Here is a 19,409-nt window from a genome sequence, read left to right on the forward strand (position 1 = left end):
CTTGATCTACTTACACCTGGTTATGCCCTGTTTCACAATAGTCTGTTTTATTCACATTTTTACACACTTTTACGTGTAAAAAGGCATAAAAACATTTGATACGCTGTATTTCTGCCAGAGCCCAATTAGTACTAATTTAGTTGTTTGAATATTTACATATTTTGTATATTAACTGCAATAATTTAAGATCTGAGGTCGAAAAAACAGTTTTTTTCCATTTCCTTGAGTACTTTAGTATTTCACTGCTGGGGTCATGTGTTCGAGACACATGCCTTTAAAGGATATTATATTTTTTAAAAGAAATAACAATCCAAATGTGTGTCTTTAAGGTGATACCTCAGAACCAAGACTATTTTTATTTTTTTTTAGCCTAAGATTAGCTGCCCTTGATTATACATAGGTCATGGACATATTGCAACTGACACGCTCCAGATTCTATACTCTTGAATATTGTTCATTAATGTACATCATTTGTAGAAGTACTGCGTAGGATGCTCGCCTAGCCTTGCCTAGCAATAGTGTGTGAATGAGTGTGTCGGTCAGACAACTTGCCGTTTCAAGCTATTGTTGCACCTTCAGGAGAGTCTTGTGTTGATGGGCCTGGTAGAGGTTGATGTTCTGCGACTTGGGGCAACTGTCAAGGACAAGGATGCAGGAGATGTCAGCAAGTTCCTCAACAGAATCCTTGGACTTAGTGTGGAGAAACAGAACTTGGTCAGTCAGTTTAGTTAATTATTATTGATGAGTTCTCTTTTGCGTTATCCACACATGGGTACAATGTGTGAAACTGCCATTACTTCTTCATTAGTCAGGTGTGCTACAGAGCCCTGTGGCCCTATTGTTGGGTTTGTACATCTGTAGACAAGTGTATTGTAAAAAGTGTTTTTGTTGTAGATGTTCAACTACTTCACAGAAACACTGGGGGTCATTGTCCAGAGTGCCAAGAAAGAAGGAAGGTGAAGACTGTATGAAGTGAACATAATTCGCAACTTTTGGTTCTTTCTGCTATGACACAGAATATTCCAAAACTAAATCCAAGGACTAACTTTATGGTACAATATCAGCATGATAAGACCAGAGTTCTCCATAACACCATTACTGTGAGCTGATGTCATTGATTTGTTGCCATGTCTGGTTCACATGCATTCTGCTTGCCATGTCATCTTTGAAACTTCGTCTGAGTGCTCACAGAATTCAGATTTGATTTTTCAACATGGCCAACATGGTCATAACTGTCAAATTCTTGTGAATACAAAACCCCTATTACATCATTGCCATAAATTCTGTACTTTGCTGTTATCAAACTGTAAAAATCGTTAGACTTTCAACTGTAGTCTTTACTGTCAACTGTCCATAATCAGTTGTGCAAGTAATAGCATCTTGCTGCCCAAGCCTCATGCTCATGTGGAAGGCAATAAACCTCACTTCTTTCCCCTGGGTGCTGAATGAAAACGAAAACAAATCGAGTTGATGTAGCACATTACCTCGGTAGTTGTCACACTGCAATTAGATCTTCAATTATACCTAAGATTAGAGTTGTCATTATCCTGAGACCCAGCTGAAGAAGATTGTGTATCTTTTGTTTACGTTATTTACATGTACGTAATTGCATTTGGGCTGATCAGCATGGGACTGAACATGCTTTGTTGAAAGTGCAAAGCTTGGAGATGCTCATCTTCTTGTAAAGATGGCAGACTCCTGGTACATTCCTAGGCCAAGAGGCCACGAGGGTGACAAAGTCAGAAGAAAAAGATTTAGGCGCTATCTTTTCTGTCTGCACTCTCATCGGAGATCCATACCCAGACATCCCCAGTCCAAGAGGCCATGAGTGGGACAGGAAAGTGGGTCTCTATGAAAAAAGCTGTCAAGTCATCTTGGAGAGATATACCATCTCATTCAAGATATGCTGGATGTCACAGCCTCGGTTTATTAACGTCATACCCTCCTGGCAGCCAAGTTATGCATCTCAAGTGATAAATCAAGCTAATTATAACCTGAGGAAGTTATGGAGTGGGGATAAATTACCTCTCCCTCAAAAGAAATGTCTACCGGATGAATAACTTTCCCTCACCCGATCCTCTGTCCGTTGATGAGGATTACTTCATTCAAGGATGTCATGGCATATGTCAAGGATCTCAACGCTGTCAATAGACACACCATTGTATGTCATACCACCTCTTCAAGAATATTACGAGGCCATTCCTGGAGATTCTCCAGCCACCATGCAGACGGTTTAAGTTTTCACAGCCTTCTGGATAGCATCATTACTATTTGTTAGAGTGCTAGAGGAGTTCTTCTCTTCCCAAGTTTGGTCGTCCAGCCAGCTCCTGTTGTTACCGAGACAACACCTTCACTGACAAGTCTGGACTAGAGCAGTGACAGAACAGTCAAGGAAGTTTGGCCTGTTGCATCCCATCACCGGCAAAAACTGCTTTAACGACAAGCTTCACAGGATCTTTAATGAAGTTTGCTAGGTTACCACTGTGAGGTTTCAACATTCAGACCTCGTCAGGGGTACTATTCTTTGTCCTGAAAAAAGGATATAACAGACGTATGTATGATCAAGGATGTAAAGGTTATCAATAAGGAATTTCTAGTTCCTCCATCCAAGTTCCAGATGGAATTAGTTCGGAAGCTGCGCATTGCATTGCAGGATGCTAATTTTCACTTACCAATTCATACTGGATCCTGGAAATACTTAAGTTTGTAGTCACAGATGTCGCTACTAATTTTGAATTTTTCATTTGGCATGCTGATCACTATCTTGGCTGTTTACTCTGATCATCAGCGATCATCAGTTCTGAGCACATCCATCTAATCAGCCTCCATAGGTTCTTCGACAATTTCCTATAGGTGCATCAGACAGGAATAGGCTCCAGCTAAATCTGAGATTCCTGATCCAACTACTATCGCATCTTGGCTTTCTAGTTCATATGACCAAGTGACAGTAGTAACCTGGTGGTGAAGTGTTTGCCAAAAGTCTGGGTTCAGTTCCACATGGGTACAATGTGTGAAGCCCATTTCTGGCGTCCCTCGCCTTTATATTGTTGGAATATTGTTAAAAGAAGCTTAAAACCATACTCACTTACTTAGTCACTTACTCATACAACCAATTCCAAAAGTCAAGCCAGTTCAGGACATATCTACATCGGCACCAGCTTCACAAGGGAATCCAATGTCCTCTGGAGGATCGATACTTAAAAAAGATTCTTCATATGGTCATCAAAGTATGGGAATGACCCAACAATGTGCTTTATTGCCCCTGCAAGACTTAATGTACAGAGGAAGACTTCTGCAATGACCACTTCAACACTGTGGTTGAACTCTGTTAGATACTCCCAAGTTGGACACCCGAGTTCATTTCCAGCCAAGCATGATTAGGCTGGTGGCTACAGAATAGTGTCTCCATCCAGAGGTCTTCAAGTGGATTTGGGACACTCCTCATCTGGCCTGATTTACTTCAGCAACAAGCTCCAGGTGTATGTCAGCCCAAAGTTGGATCCACAAGCATTACAAGTAGGCACATTATCCATGGACTGGACAGGGATGTTTGCCCAAGTTTTCACTCCTTGGCCTATCACAGTCCTGTGAAAGCTAGAATTCACAGATTGTGTAATCATGCTCATAGCTTCAATTTGGAAGAACCACTCAAACTACCGGAGCAACGAGACTTCTTCCATCATCTCAGATCGGATATAATGGACGAGAGTCTCCAGCAGTGGCATGATCTTGGTGACCTTCTTCATATGCCATCTATCGCAACAGATGGGACAAGTAGTGTCAGTATAGAAGAAGATAAGGATTTGGTAATGATGAAGATTTAACTTTTCACTTAATCCTGGTTTGTTACTCTGTCTCTACCAGGATAATAAGTTGCAATGTGAAACCATAGAGGTCAAAGGTCACCATTAGCCTTGTTCTCTAGTTCTTCAGCATGAAGATCTGGCTATAGGAAATCGACCCATTCTCAACAGATTGAAAAAAGCAGGAATATTTGGGGGGGGGGGGGGATGTTCTGTCTACTCTTTGCTGCAGAGGACCACGAAAACAGGTTATCTACAAGCCATCTCAGTGTTTCAGGCGTTTGATTTATCAGGCCTCACGCACGCAGAGTTTTTATAGCCATATAACCAGCCATTGGCTCTAGGTCCCCTGGAGCATAGACATTATCCCATTCCTGCTCAAAGTAGAACTGTGGACTCCGTCAAATCCAAGTGGTTTAATTTGGCAGCAACAGAGCTAACAGGAAGCGGCTCTTCATATCCTGCAACCTGCCTTTGACAAAGATATAACTCAGGCCATAGTCTGAAGATAATTTAAGACCCTGATTACAGATAGTTACCACCACACAGAACTATCTACTCCTGTGTTGGGATCATTTACGCGACATAAGATCAAAGTTCTAAACCTTTTAATCATTATTCTCTCCTAAGAGAAGGGCAGATCACAGGTTGATGACTGACATCACATTGGGAGGTCAAAGGAATCATGTCAATGCCACTGCAAGTGACTTCTTCAGAACCGGTAGTGACACTAACAGTAGTTCAATCGAAGTTTATCAGATGTTTGCAAATGTCCCTGAGATCTTTCTGAACTGGTCTTTTGAGGTGATTCCTTTACAATGTTAACCTAATTTTGGTCTTTCGCCAGTTTGAAGGCTTTGGATTTATTAGGTAACCACAAACGTCTGTTAACTATCTGCATCTATAGAGCTGATCTTGGAAGGATGTACAATTTACTGCCTTGCGCAGATGCAAGATCCTTGGCCAGCAAGTAACTATTACTTGCACAACTGATTATGGATAATTCACCAGTGAAAAGGATTTCTTGCAAATGTAAAGTTTTTAAATTGTGATGCCAAAATACAAGATGTCATAGAGGTACTATTCTTTAAAAGAATTCACTATGACAACTATTGTTTGATTTTTTGTCCATTATTCAGTTCATTTGTGCAGCACATATCATGATGACTTTTAATATACAGCAAGTATGTGGTGCAGAAATGTAAACCCTAGGTGAATGATAATAATGATACTGAATATTAGAAAATTCAAGGCTATATGCAGTGATTCGTGAGTTTGAACTTCAGTGCCATAGACCATGTTGAAAAAAATTATGGATTTTTTTCTTTTACCTAAAAACTATGATTTGAGTAATCTATGACAAATGCTTAATAATTAAACTTAAGTTAAAGAGACAGTTTTAGCTGTCAAGACAGTGGTGAATATCTGGCCAGTGAGCATGTTATCAAGACTGTTTTATGCTGACTCCAGGTACAATGAGGGCATGCTTGATATCACTGCTGCTTCTGTCAATATGGTTGAGGATCCAAAGGAAGTCTTCAAAGATTTTGCCAAAGGAGGAGGATCAACAAAGTAGGTGAACTTTTACTGTAGCAGGCCTTGTACACACTGTGCCGTCTGTCCATCTATCAGACTCGGAAACATGTTTTGCCATCTTCAATGAAACCACAAAGTTTATGAAACTGAAACTTTGCTTGGATTGAAACTCAAGTGAACTTCTGTCATGACACATTGTCTGACCTCCCTCCATCATTGACGTGTACATTTCCAACATTTCCTTATAATACATTAACTATGAAGCTGAAACATGATCTAATTTGGTCCCAGCTATGGTGTCTCTAAAATGTGCTCACTGAATGGATGTTCTTTGCCAATTTATCTTCCCTTCACTATCCCGCTAGATGGGCTGACCGGGATGGTCAAACCTTAAACTGACAGTGCATGTGGAATGTTCCATATCAGTGGGACATGTTACTATTGCACCACTGGACATAACTAGTGCTGCCTTCACTTTTGTCAGTAATGTTGATGTTGAAGCATGGGCAGAATATCCATTTGTCTTCGTTGTAATAGTAGGTCATTCAGTGGCAAGGTGAGGCGATAGTGTTAAGCTGATCATTCATTCCAGGTCGCTTTAGTTGATGGTTTGCAATTGGTTTGTTAAAGGAAAACACTGCTCCAACTTTGAAAGTATTGTAATACTGATCGTTTCTTCGCGGAATCAAAATTTCGACTCGTCTGACTTGTTTGGCACTATTCTCGCTGCGCTGTGCGAAGTGACACCTGTCGGAGGGTTGAAGAATGATATTTATTATATACATAAGTATGAAATATATAGATATATAGTGAAAATATAAATGGTATTGTGAAATAAATTTGAAAAATGATATTTCACCGGTGAAAATATAAAGTTTGAACCGAAACTACTTTCATCTTGAGTTACTTCCCTTTGATACAAAGGGACATAATTTCATGATTACCTCCCTTGGATCGTCTGCTAGCCAAAATGAGCGACAACATAGAGAGAGATGATGTGGATAATTTATTATCTGCAATAAATTACAGCATACTTGGTGATAAAAAGTATCCATCTATCAGTGATGATGATGTTTCAAGGTTTCTTCGAGATCTGAAAAATGAAAACACAAGAAAGAAGACAGATAGAGACATTAGAATTATCAGTGAGTACCTAGTGATGGTTGAGGGGGAAACTAGAAAAATTGAAGAAATCGATGCAGTGTCTTTAGATTCCTATTTGTCAAGATCTTTTCTGTCAGTAAAAAAGAATGATGGATCAGAATATGAACCAGTCAGTCTAAAAAGCTACCAATCTTCCCTACAAAGATACTTAAAACAAATGGGTTCTACATTTAACATCATTTCCGATATCACATTTGCAAGATCTAGAGAAACACTCAAATGCAAACAAAAAGAACTTAAATCAATGGGTAAAGGCAACAAACCCAAGGCTGCTGAAGAGCTGTCAGATATGGATATTGATGCCATGTACGATGCCAAGACCCTTGGAAGTGATAACCCACACAGCCTCCTTCACACCATGTGGATGATTTGTTGTCTGAACTTCGGCATGAGAACCGGAAAGGAAACCAGAAATTTACAATGGGGAGACATTGACATTAGAAATGATGATGATGGATCCGAGTATCTTATCTTTATAAGTGAGCGACAAACAAAAACAAGACCTGGGGATAATCCTAAAAATATACGGCAAATGAAACCAAGAGCCTATGCAACACCAGAAGACCTGGAAAGATGCCCTGTCAATGCATATAAATTGTACAGACAAAGAGGACCACCAGCCTCTTGTACACCAGACAGTCCATTTTTTCTAGCAGTCAATAACAACAGGAAGGAACAGTCGTACTGGTACAAAAATGCCCCACTAGGTGTCAACAAGCTATATGGAATTATGAAGGCTATGACAGAAGGTGCTGACATAGCTGATGACAAAAGATTGACACCATACAGGTAAATATTCAATATCTATATTAGTTTTGGATAAACACTTTAGTATAATATTGGGAAATACAATGCCAATCAGCCGTAAAGTAAGTCAAAATAAATTAGGTAATAAATATCAAATAAATGGCATGATATTGAATAAACCTGAATCATTTGGGTTTTTTTCAGTATGAGGAAACACCTGGTCCAGAAGTTAACAGACAAATATCATTCATTCATCTTTCAAAATGTGGATAAAACGTTATTTAGAATTATTTTGTTTTCCAAATTTCAGGCCACAAAAACGTGAATTCGATAAAGTATGAATACTGAAAAGAAGAAGGGAGGAATATCTCGCATTCTGTCAAACAGTAACACCGCCAGCAGCACAGTCACAACAGCTGATCGAAATCCGGACTCGGCACCAATGCAGGGTGGATTTGCGATGCAATCTGTGTCCAACCGCCTTCAGAATCAACATTTTCTGACAAGCTTGTTGTCTGGAAATACAATCAACGGAAATGTTAACATATGTCTATCAACTGACATGTTCGATGTATCAATGTCATCCGAAAAACACACTGCAAATGCGACAACATCAAACACATGTGAAGACGAGTTACCACCGAAAAGACCATGCTTGCAATAGAATGACAAGATCATCTTGAAAATATGGCATAAATAATGTTCGTCATGAAATATTGACAACAAAATATGTTTGGACGTACCTTTTCACGCTCATATTCAGTGTTTGTTATATCCTTTTACGCTGTTGACTTTGTTGACAAAAGTTCAAACTTTCGAAGCGAAGCGAGTGTGTGACGTTGTTTTTCTCTGAACACTATCAGCTGGCTATGGATTATTATGTATTCCTACGCATTGACGTTAGTGCGAAACATTGTTTGGACAATGAGTTGTATACAATAATAAATTAAGAAATTGTTAAAATGCCAATTTGAATAAATGTTTTTGATTCACATTTGTATTTTGTTTTCTTTGACAATTTGAAATGAGTATAAATTGAGTGAACTATTTACTTCATCGTAGTAAATGTGACAGGTCGTATGTGAGCAGGTGACGACGCGAGAAATATCATCGTCGTTCTCGTAGTTGAAAGATCTGACTAAATTTCAATTTAAAATATGTAAAATTTGGAGATGTATATAATAAATAGACTACTTCATGCTTTTTTGTCGAATACATTTCGTCGAGTGAAGCCTCAAACCCCATATTGTTTCGAGATCGAAGATCGAGAAACAATATGGGGTTTGAGGCTTCACTAGACGAAATATAAATCGTATTCGACAAAAAGCATGAAGTAGCCTCTATATAACTAACAAAAGATATACAATAAAGAACTGCAGCCAAACTGACGTGTTTTTGTTGTTGATTAATGCATACCGTATATGACCGTGTATAAGCCGAATTTTGAGGACCAGAAAAAAGATTCTGTAGAAAGGGGTCGGCTTATCCACGGGATACACTTTCATGATCGTATTTTTCAGATCGTGATCGACCCGTGAAGATTCTGGGGTAGAATAGGTCTTCAGCAACCCATACTTACCATGAGGGGGCCAATATGCTTGTCGTAAAAGGCAACCAACGGGATCGGGTGGTTCAGCACGCTGACTTGGTTGATGCATGTCATCAATTCCAATTGCCTGGATAGATGCTCATGATGTCAATCACTGGATTGTCTGGTCCAGACTCGATTATTTTACAGACCGCCATCATATAGCTGGAATATTGCTGATTTCGGCGTTAAACAACAAACAAACAAACAAACAGATCGTGATCTGTCAGAAACATCGCCTTAATGACGGTCCGATAGATTACAACTTCCCGAAAGTTTGGAAGTTGCCACGACTAGAGCCATTATTGTTATAAATTATCAATAAAGTTATTATTAGATACACCAATGTTGTCGTTATTAAAAATTTTTTATGCATGTTACTACTTCCGATAATAAGTTTTCAATTGAATTTTCAAAGTTTATCCTTTTTTCATAAACTCCACAATCTTTACATGTAACAATATATGTAATTCACAGCTATAATATATAATCCCCAGATGAATAGCTATTACGTACGTTTTGCAAAGTTAATAAATTGATAGTGAACGAGTGTCTACCTTTATTGAAAGAGGCAAATAAACAACTGTATCGGCAAGGTATTCCGTTCGCCATTTGCAAAAACATTTGATCAGCTGTTTCCTGTTACGTCACAAACGGTGACCACTGTGATGGCTTCCTGTTGTTTAAAAAGGAACACGGTACACAAGGAAATGAGCACTGATCATAACGGGCCGATTGGTATTGTCATGTTGTTTACACAAACATTTTCAAGTTGTGGGTGCTTAGCGATCGTGTTGGGAGTAGGGGCTTAATTCCTTTGTTTTCGAGAGATTAGTTTAATAAACTGGAGATGCCTGTGAGTAAGTGATGGTCATTCAATGTGTTCATAGTTTATTTAATTCAATTGGATTAACATACAAAAGAGGTATTAAGGGGGGTTGTAAAAGTTGGTATATTTTTGCTGACTGACATTCTCATCATGAGTTTGAAACGAAAACGCCATGCTTACGATGCTGAATTCAAACTGCGAGTCTTCACTCTAGCTGATATATTTTCTCACGGGTTCATAATTCTGTATACACTGTTTCACAAAATGGCGCTTCATTGTTGATGGCAACATTTAACGATCATTTTGAGATTAAAAAAACCCAAGAGAAACAGCTTCCCACATTATGAAAGTGGATGACTGGTTTGTTAAATCTTTATTAGAAGTAATAGTGACTTTTTCAATATAATTACAACGTTTTTCATCTTATATTTTTGAATATCTGCGAGTACCAGCGCATGTCTTGCAGTCCGACTTCGCAGTGTTTTTTGCCTTTCACTTCCTGGTTCGGTTTATCTGCGGGTCATATCATTTTTCTTTCGTATTTCAATGGTCAAGTTAACACCTCGGCTTATCTACAGGGTCAGCTTATACGCGGTCATATACGGTACATGACTCATAAGGGTGAAGCTATCAGTCAACATCATATTATGCACAGTAAAACTACATACATGTAGTATCCTTCAGAGAATTCAGGTAAAGGAATAGAATTGTGAAGATCCAGGGTAGAATAGGTCTTCAGCAACCCATGCTTGACCTAAAAGGTGACTATGCTTGTCGTAAGAGGCGACGAACGGGATCAGGTGGTCAGGCTCATTTACTTGGTTGGTGCATGTCATTGATCCCAATTGTGTGGATCGATGCTCATGATGTTAATCACTGGATTGTCTGGTCCCGACCGTATTTACAGACCGCCGTCATATAACTTGAATATTGCTGAGTGAGGTGTTAGAAGTTGACGGGTGACTAGGTAGACACAGTATTAAAAAAGTTGTTATCCATAAAATTGTGTCTACCTTGTAACAAACAAAACAAACAAAAGGTAAAGGAATAGGTGATAACAAGCTTGGTCAATAAGAATGTGAAATTTGAGATAAATTACCAATAGACATGATGATTTACCATTTTAATTGTATTTTCTGCTCTGCTTGGCTTTGCTTTGCTTTATTTGAAGAAAAGTAGATCACCATGTGTATTTCTCATCAACTAAGACAGTAATAGCAATCAAACTGCATGAACACCACTAATCTACCGGTGATTCGGTTAAAAAATACCCAATAATATAACTTCAAAGAATTTTGATGCAGGTACCTGATGAGTTGTATCTGAATCTATTATTTTATTATTATGAAAAGTTTGTTTCAGGTGTTCGTCATCGGTGTCATGTCTCATTGGTCACCTGAGATAGCTCACGTAACAACTATGTTGATGATGTCCATGGTTCTTTTAGAAAAAACATAAATTTGGATAACAATGAGCCTCAACCAACGTAGTAACAGTTAAATCTTTGAACAAAGTATGTTGTTTTTACATAGGCGCTCCACACCCAGATATGAGTGTATTCCATCCGCTTTAGTACGCTTACGTATACAAACACTTCCTTTGACAAATCCACTGGTCTTTGTCAGGTAATATGAGTGGTTCTAGCACTAGTTATGTAATAAGTCATTAACTTATCATCAAGTAAATGCCGACAAATACACAGGTGTAGGGTTATACAATGAAACATGGATTACAAGAAGGGTGTAGTAATTGTTGTATTACATGCAATTTCCCTGAAAAATAAGGTTCATTGCTGTTTTGAGTATATGAACTGAATGTTGCAAAAATAATATGTACATAAATTTTCTTTGTACATAATTGTACATATACATTACACACGCAGACAAATAGGGCCAGACAATTAGGTCCATGGGACTATGCGAGACCTTACATTGTATTGGAACTTCCTGTGACGAACAACGTTTCACCGTAATGGCGATAGCAGTGTAACGTCGGACAGAGCCCAGCTAATCATATTCGGTAATTTAGTAGTGTAACTAAGAAAACCATGACATGTCACAGACATTAGAACACTTAAGTTTGGTAGCATGAATAGCAAGTGTATGCTTGTCAAAGCAGTTGCAGTGTTGTCAAGACGTCCCATGATCGATGTCAAACTGGCCGCTACCCATTCATGAATTGAGGTAAGTTTTCTCTTTTCAACAAGTTCTGATAGGGTGGTATGATTCTCAGTGTTGATAAGTCAATAATGATCAGCAGACCTGTCAACCCCTCATCATGACAATGTGGGAGATTTGACTTCAAAACGGGGGAGATTTTTAAAATAGTGAAAATAAGATAATTTCCACCTTTTATTTTTATTATTGTTACTAAGAAAACTAGATATTTTTAAACAATAAATAATTAATAACTTCTTATACGTACAGCTTGCTTAATTTCTGTTTGCATTTTCCTCCTCCAAGAATAAACCTAGCACAATCTACCCATATCACTTTCATTCAAAGATCATCTCAGATAAACGCAAACAGATAGTGAAATTTAACGATTGGTAGCTTGACCAGTTGATGACATGTTCAATCCGACCAGTTGTCAGGCTTCGTTATGGTGCAGGTTTTCTGAGTATTCGGTGCAAGTTTGGTTACAAAATAAATGTATCTAATATCAAATGCATTTATCCTGACGCAACATGACCGCCCCTAATTTCAATAAGATGTATTGTTTAATTCTGTCTGTTGCCAGTCCAATTACTTCGCTAGAAATGTTCACGTTATTCCATGTCAAGAAATGGATGCCATATTTGGAAGTACTATTACGTTTTACTTCAATTTATGAATGAATGAGTCTCGTTGTCGTTGTTGACCTTTCTGACCTCGACGTGTATTAATCTCATTGGTTGACTAGTACTGATGTATGGGAATTAGATTGCAGATCTGGGACACACGCAAACTATTAGCCAATCAAATCGTGTAAAATAATCACAGGATACATTGAAATTTGATAAAGTTCCATGTTTTGATATTTCTCTGCACACAAGTCATGGTGTCAGTCAAAAGGAAATTTATAAGATCCACTTTAAACTTTGACTTTGAAACCCTAGCTATGTGGAAGCCCGACTGTGTTATACATTTATTTTGACTACCGAATCAATCAATCATGCATAGTGTTGTTTCTGAAGACGGCGCTTGCAGGTTATATTTTGTTATCATTTACAAGAGTTTAATGATGTAACTTTGAGGTATATTGATGTTTTGACAAAGTTTCTGACATTATCTTAAAAACAATTAAGTCATGCATGACTGGACATTCTTAAATTATGGAGGAATAAACACACTAAAGCCCCTATCTCACATTCACGAATCTGAACACGAATGAACACGATTTAACGTTTTCCTTAAATCGTTTTGGAACGTCGTGGTCGGTCGCGCACAGTCGTATGGACGTCGCAGCTCGGCTTAAATTGTGTTGTAAATTTCTGCAATGCACGATTATAACACGATTTAAGCCGAGCTGAAAAGTCGTGTTCAGTCGTATGTAGGTCGTATGACAGTTGTGTTCAATCGTATGAAGATCATGTTCAGTCGCGTTCAGTTGTGTTGGGGAGCGTGGGAAGAAACTCATACGACCTTCATACGTTTTAACACAATTCAACACGACTTTCATACGCCTTTCATACGACTCCCATATGCCTGAACACGAAATCCATATGTTTGTCATACGACCGGAAGAGCCCATCACGTGACTGAGTGGGAACGTGGGAAACTCCCTGAAAGTGAAAGCTCATTCTACAGCCATGCCAAACCTCAGGCGCAGAAACAGAAGCTCCTCCAAGCAAAATCTTCGAAAGGGAAACATCCTTCACCACCAACCATGGATGAACATCCACCCGGTACCCGGGACAAGATGAGCCAGCTGAAACCTCTGAACCACTACCAAAATTGCCAGTGAAGACTGACACAGAAATGCTGTTGCAATGCAGCTTAAATACTACATGACCCAGGTGACCAAAATAAACAAAAATATGTCGTATGAAGGTCTTGCTCAGTCGTATGGAGATCGAGTTTATTTTTGTAGTCGTATGGACATCGTAATGATTCGGGTTTAATCGTATGGCGGTCGTGTTGATTCTTGTTAAGTCATATGGGCGTCGTATGACAGTCGTGCTAAATGAGGTTAAATCGTGTTGTATCGTATGAATATCTTATGACGGTCGTATGAGTGTTGTGTTCAGTCGTATGAGGGTCGTTTTTGGTCGTATGAGGGTCGTGTTTGGTTAAGAAATTTGCATAAACCACAAGGTCGAGCACGAATCAACACGATTTTTCAACTTTTCTTAAATCGTGTTCGCAATTTCTTAAATCGTGTATGTGAGATAGGGGCTTAAGACAACAGTTCATTTCAGTAAGTGATGAATACTCGGCTGATTATGCATTTAAAGTTCAACCCTTCAGGCACCTGTAAGGACTATACAAGTTTTCTTTACAGTTTACATTGTTCAATCGTTTACCATATGAATTGAATTACCAGTTGATTACTAGACAAAGGCCCATCTGGGTCCCCCTGCGGTTGGCTGTGATAAGTGTCGCTAATCCGGGAGCCTACCAGACAGATCGGGTCATAAACTTCCCGCTCTTTGTTTTTGCTCACAGGACACTGTAGGCAAATTTTTAAAATAATGAAGAATTCTGTTTTGCGGGAGAAATAGTCAATCATGCAGGAGACTGGGTGATTTCATCAAATTGCGTGAGGGTTGACAGGTCTGATGATCAGTTAATCATCACACGTACAGTGATGATAGCGTTGAAATATGAGCAGAAACCGTGGTTCTGTGACTGATTTGATTTAAATGGTTGTTATTTATTGTCATGAAAAAAAGAATTAATTAACTTATGCTCCCCCTTCATGCACCATACAATGTTGTGGCAAATTTCCATCACATCTGCCCTGAGCCATTTCCAATATTAAATGTTCAGCTCTTAGGAAGGTCACAGAATCATATTTTTGTGTCCAGGGGAAGATGACACAAATTATCATCATAAGAAGGCCTTTTACCTGGTATGTGCATGTTGGCAATGTAAATTGGGAATTTTTGTCAATAGAGTTGTTATATCTCTAAGTAATTATGTTGTGCAAAGACACTTACAGGGGTGCCTGTGTTAATAAAAATGCTATGTGCCTGTAGTGTCTAGTAATGAAGACACATGGTTGGCACTTGTAAGACTTCGTTATTCAGAGTGGTCTCCCATTACATGTATTATACTTGTGGGGATAATGGGGCTAACATGTATATTTTAGGCGTGCATCACAATATATATTACCCTAATCGACGTAATCTCAAAATTAGAAATAGGTGGCTCTTATTAGAATATTATTTTGGTAGAAAAAAAACAGTTGAAAGATACATTTCGTGGTTTATGCTGACAGCCTGAAATGTTTATGTACGACAGATATATTTATCAGATTTAATTGCCCACAATTAAGGGTGCATATAACACATGAGTGAGTATTGTACGCGAATAAACAAGTCTTGTGTACATTGACCAATCAGAAGGGGTGCTGATTGGGATTGTTCACTAGCCAATATATGAGCAAATACCGTTGTGGGCGCTTATTACGTCGAATACGGCACATCCCTCTTTTTCTGACAAACGCAAGTTATTAATAGTCCAGTACTAATTTAATATATATTTAAATGCAACATTAAACCAATGATAATGAATTGCAATAAATGCAATATTAAATGCTGCACGTTCGGTTCCAAATTCAATTTAGTGGGGTTAAATCTACAGGTAACCTAGCTCTACATTGAAAGCACAGTATGTTTATCTCCATTCTACCATGACTAAATAAAACACGAACTCTTTGGTGTCAGCAAATATACTGAGTGAAGCGGCATGGGTTGAGTCCAGTGTTTTAAGTGGGTTGTCGATCTGAATTACGGAATTACCGAACAAAATATGGCGCTGTATATACTCAAGCAGTTTGTTTACACTGTTATACTTCACTCGAGCATATAACAGGCATTTAAAGCATAAAGCACGGCAACTTGGTTAGCTAACGTGAGATGGGAATCCCTAAAGTAAACCAAGCAAGCTTTGCAAGGCTTTCGTTCTACATCGCATGTCACCATTATGACGTCATATTGCTCATTGTGACGCAAAATATATGACGTCACAGTCGTACATAGAAAAGCACCAAAATTCCAAGCTCTCTGTTGTCTCCAAAACGTAAATAATTCCCTTTGTAGATTACTATCATGTTTTTTGCACGAAATGTATTGCCATACATCCTTTGCATCTGTGCATTTTGTAACCTATAATTGTAGATATAATTATGTAAATATGCCTACTGACAATGACTGAAAATAGCACTATTCTAGGAGTATAAGCTTTGTCAGTGATGCGGCCGTCAAACCAGCTGTTCAATCAGCAGGGGTTTATTGTGATTCAATAGCCTCTGATTGACCAATCAGAATCGAGTAAATTCCAAATTCATGGTAGAATGCTCAATAACTTGTTTGTTGTTATTCACTGGTTTAAAGTCTTTCTCAATGTCTCTGAGCACACTTGTTTAAACATTATACCGGTAATTAAACAAAACTTAAATGACACTGACACAGTTCATTTCAAATCTTTGAAATTGCCTGAAAATAAACACTTCACATTTTACAATGCAATTAAATTCAAACACAATGCAAATCACATTTGTCAATCTTGACAACACATTTCACATATGACATTCAGAACACATTACCTCTAGAGTCATTGATAGAATAATGAAATTTAATATTTAACAAAGTCACTGAATCTTTCTGGACTTGTTTGAAGATGGTTTCGTAGGTACAGATGTACTTGCTCTGTATCTGGTGACATCAAAGTTGTACTTACATGTTGAATGCTGCTTTTTTTCGTTTTACACTGGTTGCAATTTTCTGCTATATTTTCTTCCATCATTGGTTTCTACTATGTAGGATCTTGGTGTTGAATGTTTCGCAGTAATTATTGCTGGTTCCCATTTACCTTTGTTCATCACAACAATTTTCTCACCCTTATCAAGGGGAGATAATTCACTTTTACCCTTGTCAAGGTAAAACTTCTGTTTAACTTGTCTATTCTTCAGCATGTGTTTGATGTTTGTGGGAAAGTCTGGTTTCAACAATGGCGCTGCAGTCGGGAGCGTTGTTTTCAGCCTCCTTCTCATGAATAACTGTGCTGGCGATAGACTACTGCTGTCTATCGGAGTGTTCTGATAATCAAGTACGGCACTGCTCTTGTGACATTTCGTGTCTGCACAATGTCTATGGCTTTATCTGATGATTAATCAGATCCCTCGTTTATCAGCTTTTCACACACTTTAGATGAATTAACACCAAACACAATTCTGTCTCTGATCATTTCATCCATAGCCACAGTCAGTTGCAAGCATTTTCAGTTCTGTTATAAACTGGGAGAAACTTTCTGATTCTCCCTGCACTTTACACTGGAACTTGTATCTTGAAAATACTCTGTTGGATTTCTCAAACCGATCATAGTAGTTTTTAAGTACTTTAAGGTCATCTTCAGTCATATTCCAAGTTTCGAATATGCTTCTGTCTTATCTCCAACCCATAACATCAAGAAATTACATCTTTCTGCCTCTGATTTGCTTTACAGAGGGCCACCAAACATGAAATCAGAATTTTAAACTGTTTCCATGTTGTCGGCAAATCTCCAGTCCCAGTTCATAACTGGGTTTGATCCAGCCATACTAGACATTTTGATCAAATTTTCTTTGTAAAACACATCAAACTTTTTAAATTAGTGTGAGATACTGTTAAATAGATCCTAAAATTGTTTATCTGCCCATGTATTTTCGACTTATCTTCCCCGATGACGTTGATGGGTTCGGATTTCTGACGCAATATAATGTCTAGCAATGAAGACACTTGGCTTGCACTTGTAAGACTTCGTTATTCGGAGTGGTTTCCCCTTTCATGTATTATGCTTGTGGGGATAATGGGGCTAACATGGATATTTTAGGAGTGCTTCAACATATATTACACTGCCAATATCAAGATGATAATGTTATGTGCACTGAAAATAAGATGTTTGCAAAAAAACAACTATAAATCTTATTTGTAAATAATGATGATTAAATCCTAGCAAGGTTTGTTTTTAAAATCTCTAAAAAGTGACCTCACTTAAACGTAATCTGTATCCTGTATGATGTAAATAGACTTGATCATTACAACCCCATTTAGCATTTGTGCAGAATATTCAGTTAAAGATAAAGTCTGCATGCTAAATTTATCAAATATATCTTGATGTAAGCAGGGTGAGGAATTGTTGGTATTTTAGAAGTATGTCTTATGTGATCTCATAAGTGTTATTTATCTTTTGCAGTTGGACCAGATTTCCATATTTGAGGGGAGAAAGACTTCCTGATCTTAATCAACAGTAGATGGATATGTATCACCATAATTATGATTATGTCAAGTATAACTGCACCTCAAGAGCAACACGGACTGCAACAGATCTTCAGATTTCATGAATATTTTGTGGTCAAGCAATACACATGTGTATTGCCAATGAAAGAACAACTTGTGTTATGTAAACAGTTGTAAATGTATTAAAGTCCTATACACTGGCAATGTGAAGTACTGGCTCTGTAAATGATGTCTGTGACCATCAGAATACACCATGTACACTGGACACTTGCTGGAATAGGACCTACGTGGTGTTGCAGAACATCTTGGGACTCTCACAGAAAGTCCATTTTGAACAACTGTGTGACACCAGTAACAGGGCATGCTGTTAGAAATATTCCAATTCGCACTGGCACAGTTATTTGTTCGGGCATGGCATTTGGGAATATTTGCCAAGAATGTTTAATGCTTTGTGAGTAATTATGACCTTTGAATAAAATTACTGAATAAATTTAAAGCTTATTTATTGTCTTTTAAGTGTGGATAATGCCACAAAATAGAAATAGTCCATCCTTCCGTTCTTCCTTCCTTCTGGTTCTCAAAGGGGACAGATTTTCTCAAAAATTATTTAAGTCAGAGAAATGAAATTTTTCAAACTAATGTTACTGGTCATGATCTCAAATGAGTTCGAAAATTGGTGTCGTAAATTCAATTCAATCCCGTAAATCCAACTTATTGCATACTGCGTGAAATGGGGACAGGTGTTCTCAGAAACTACTGAAGTGACATAAAGTTTGCATGCTTATGTAAGAGATACTTTTCAAAACTGAGTTCGAAAATTGGTCTCATCAATGATTTATTTACAGTGTTATGGCCCTTGCTCCTTCCTTTTTAACTTAGTGTTTTACTGTGTGAATTGGGGACAAGTTTACTTATCAAGACTTAAGGTTTTACCAGAGAAAGGGCCTTTTGTCACAGTGTGTATTATTTTCACATTTACTCATGTTTTCTGATGACATGAAGCTACCCTCGTGCCTCTCTCTTCTTAAGCCTTTATAGGGCTCTTTTTTACAGTATATCTTCACTACGATGTGAATTTTTTTTTTTAATGTGCCTCATGGCGGGGGATAGTCATAACGCTGTTTTCTTGTTTTGCACAAACCCCAAACCACCTTAGACCAAGAGGTCTTTAATTGAAATATACAAATACAATAAAACATTTGGACTGACATACTTTCATTATGACAATGATAACAGATATTCCAATGGAATTCGAAATTTAGGGTTTTGTGTGTGTGTTTTAGAGGTTAGGGGTTGATATATTTACATCAAATACTAAAT

At 38.0% G+C, this 19,409-nt stretch overlaps 1 protein-coding gene and 1 pseudogene across 1 annotated transcript in view; both read left to right on the forward strand.

Moving 5' to 3' along the window:
- Positions 1-19,409, forward strand: part of LOC139447195 (uncharacterized) — a 467,168-nt gene that overhangs the window by 374,900 nt on the left and 72,859 nt on the right. Inside the window, exons 25-27 of the mRNA XM_071228411.1 lie at positions 580-714; positions 895-956; positions 5,274-5,375. Of these exons, the coding sequence (XP_071084512.1) occupies positions 580-714; positions 895-956; positions 5,274-5,375 (299 nt within the window). The remainder of the gene's footprint in view (positions 1-579; positions 715-894; positions 957-5,273; positions 5,376-19,409) is intronic.
- On the forward strand, positions 6,661-7,914 carry LOC139448594 (uncharacterized protein KIAA1958-like; annotated as a pseudogene).

Source organism: Haliotis cracherodii, unplaced genomic scaffold (genome assembly GCF_022045235.1).
Source record: "Haliotis cracherodii isolate W230 unplaced genomic scaffold, xgHalCrac1.p SCAF_7, whole genome shotgun sequence".
NCBI classification, from domain to species: Eukaryota; Metazoa; Mollusca; class Gastropoda; order Lepetellida; family Haliotidae; genus Haliotis; species Haliotis cracherodii.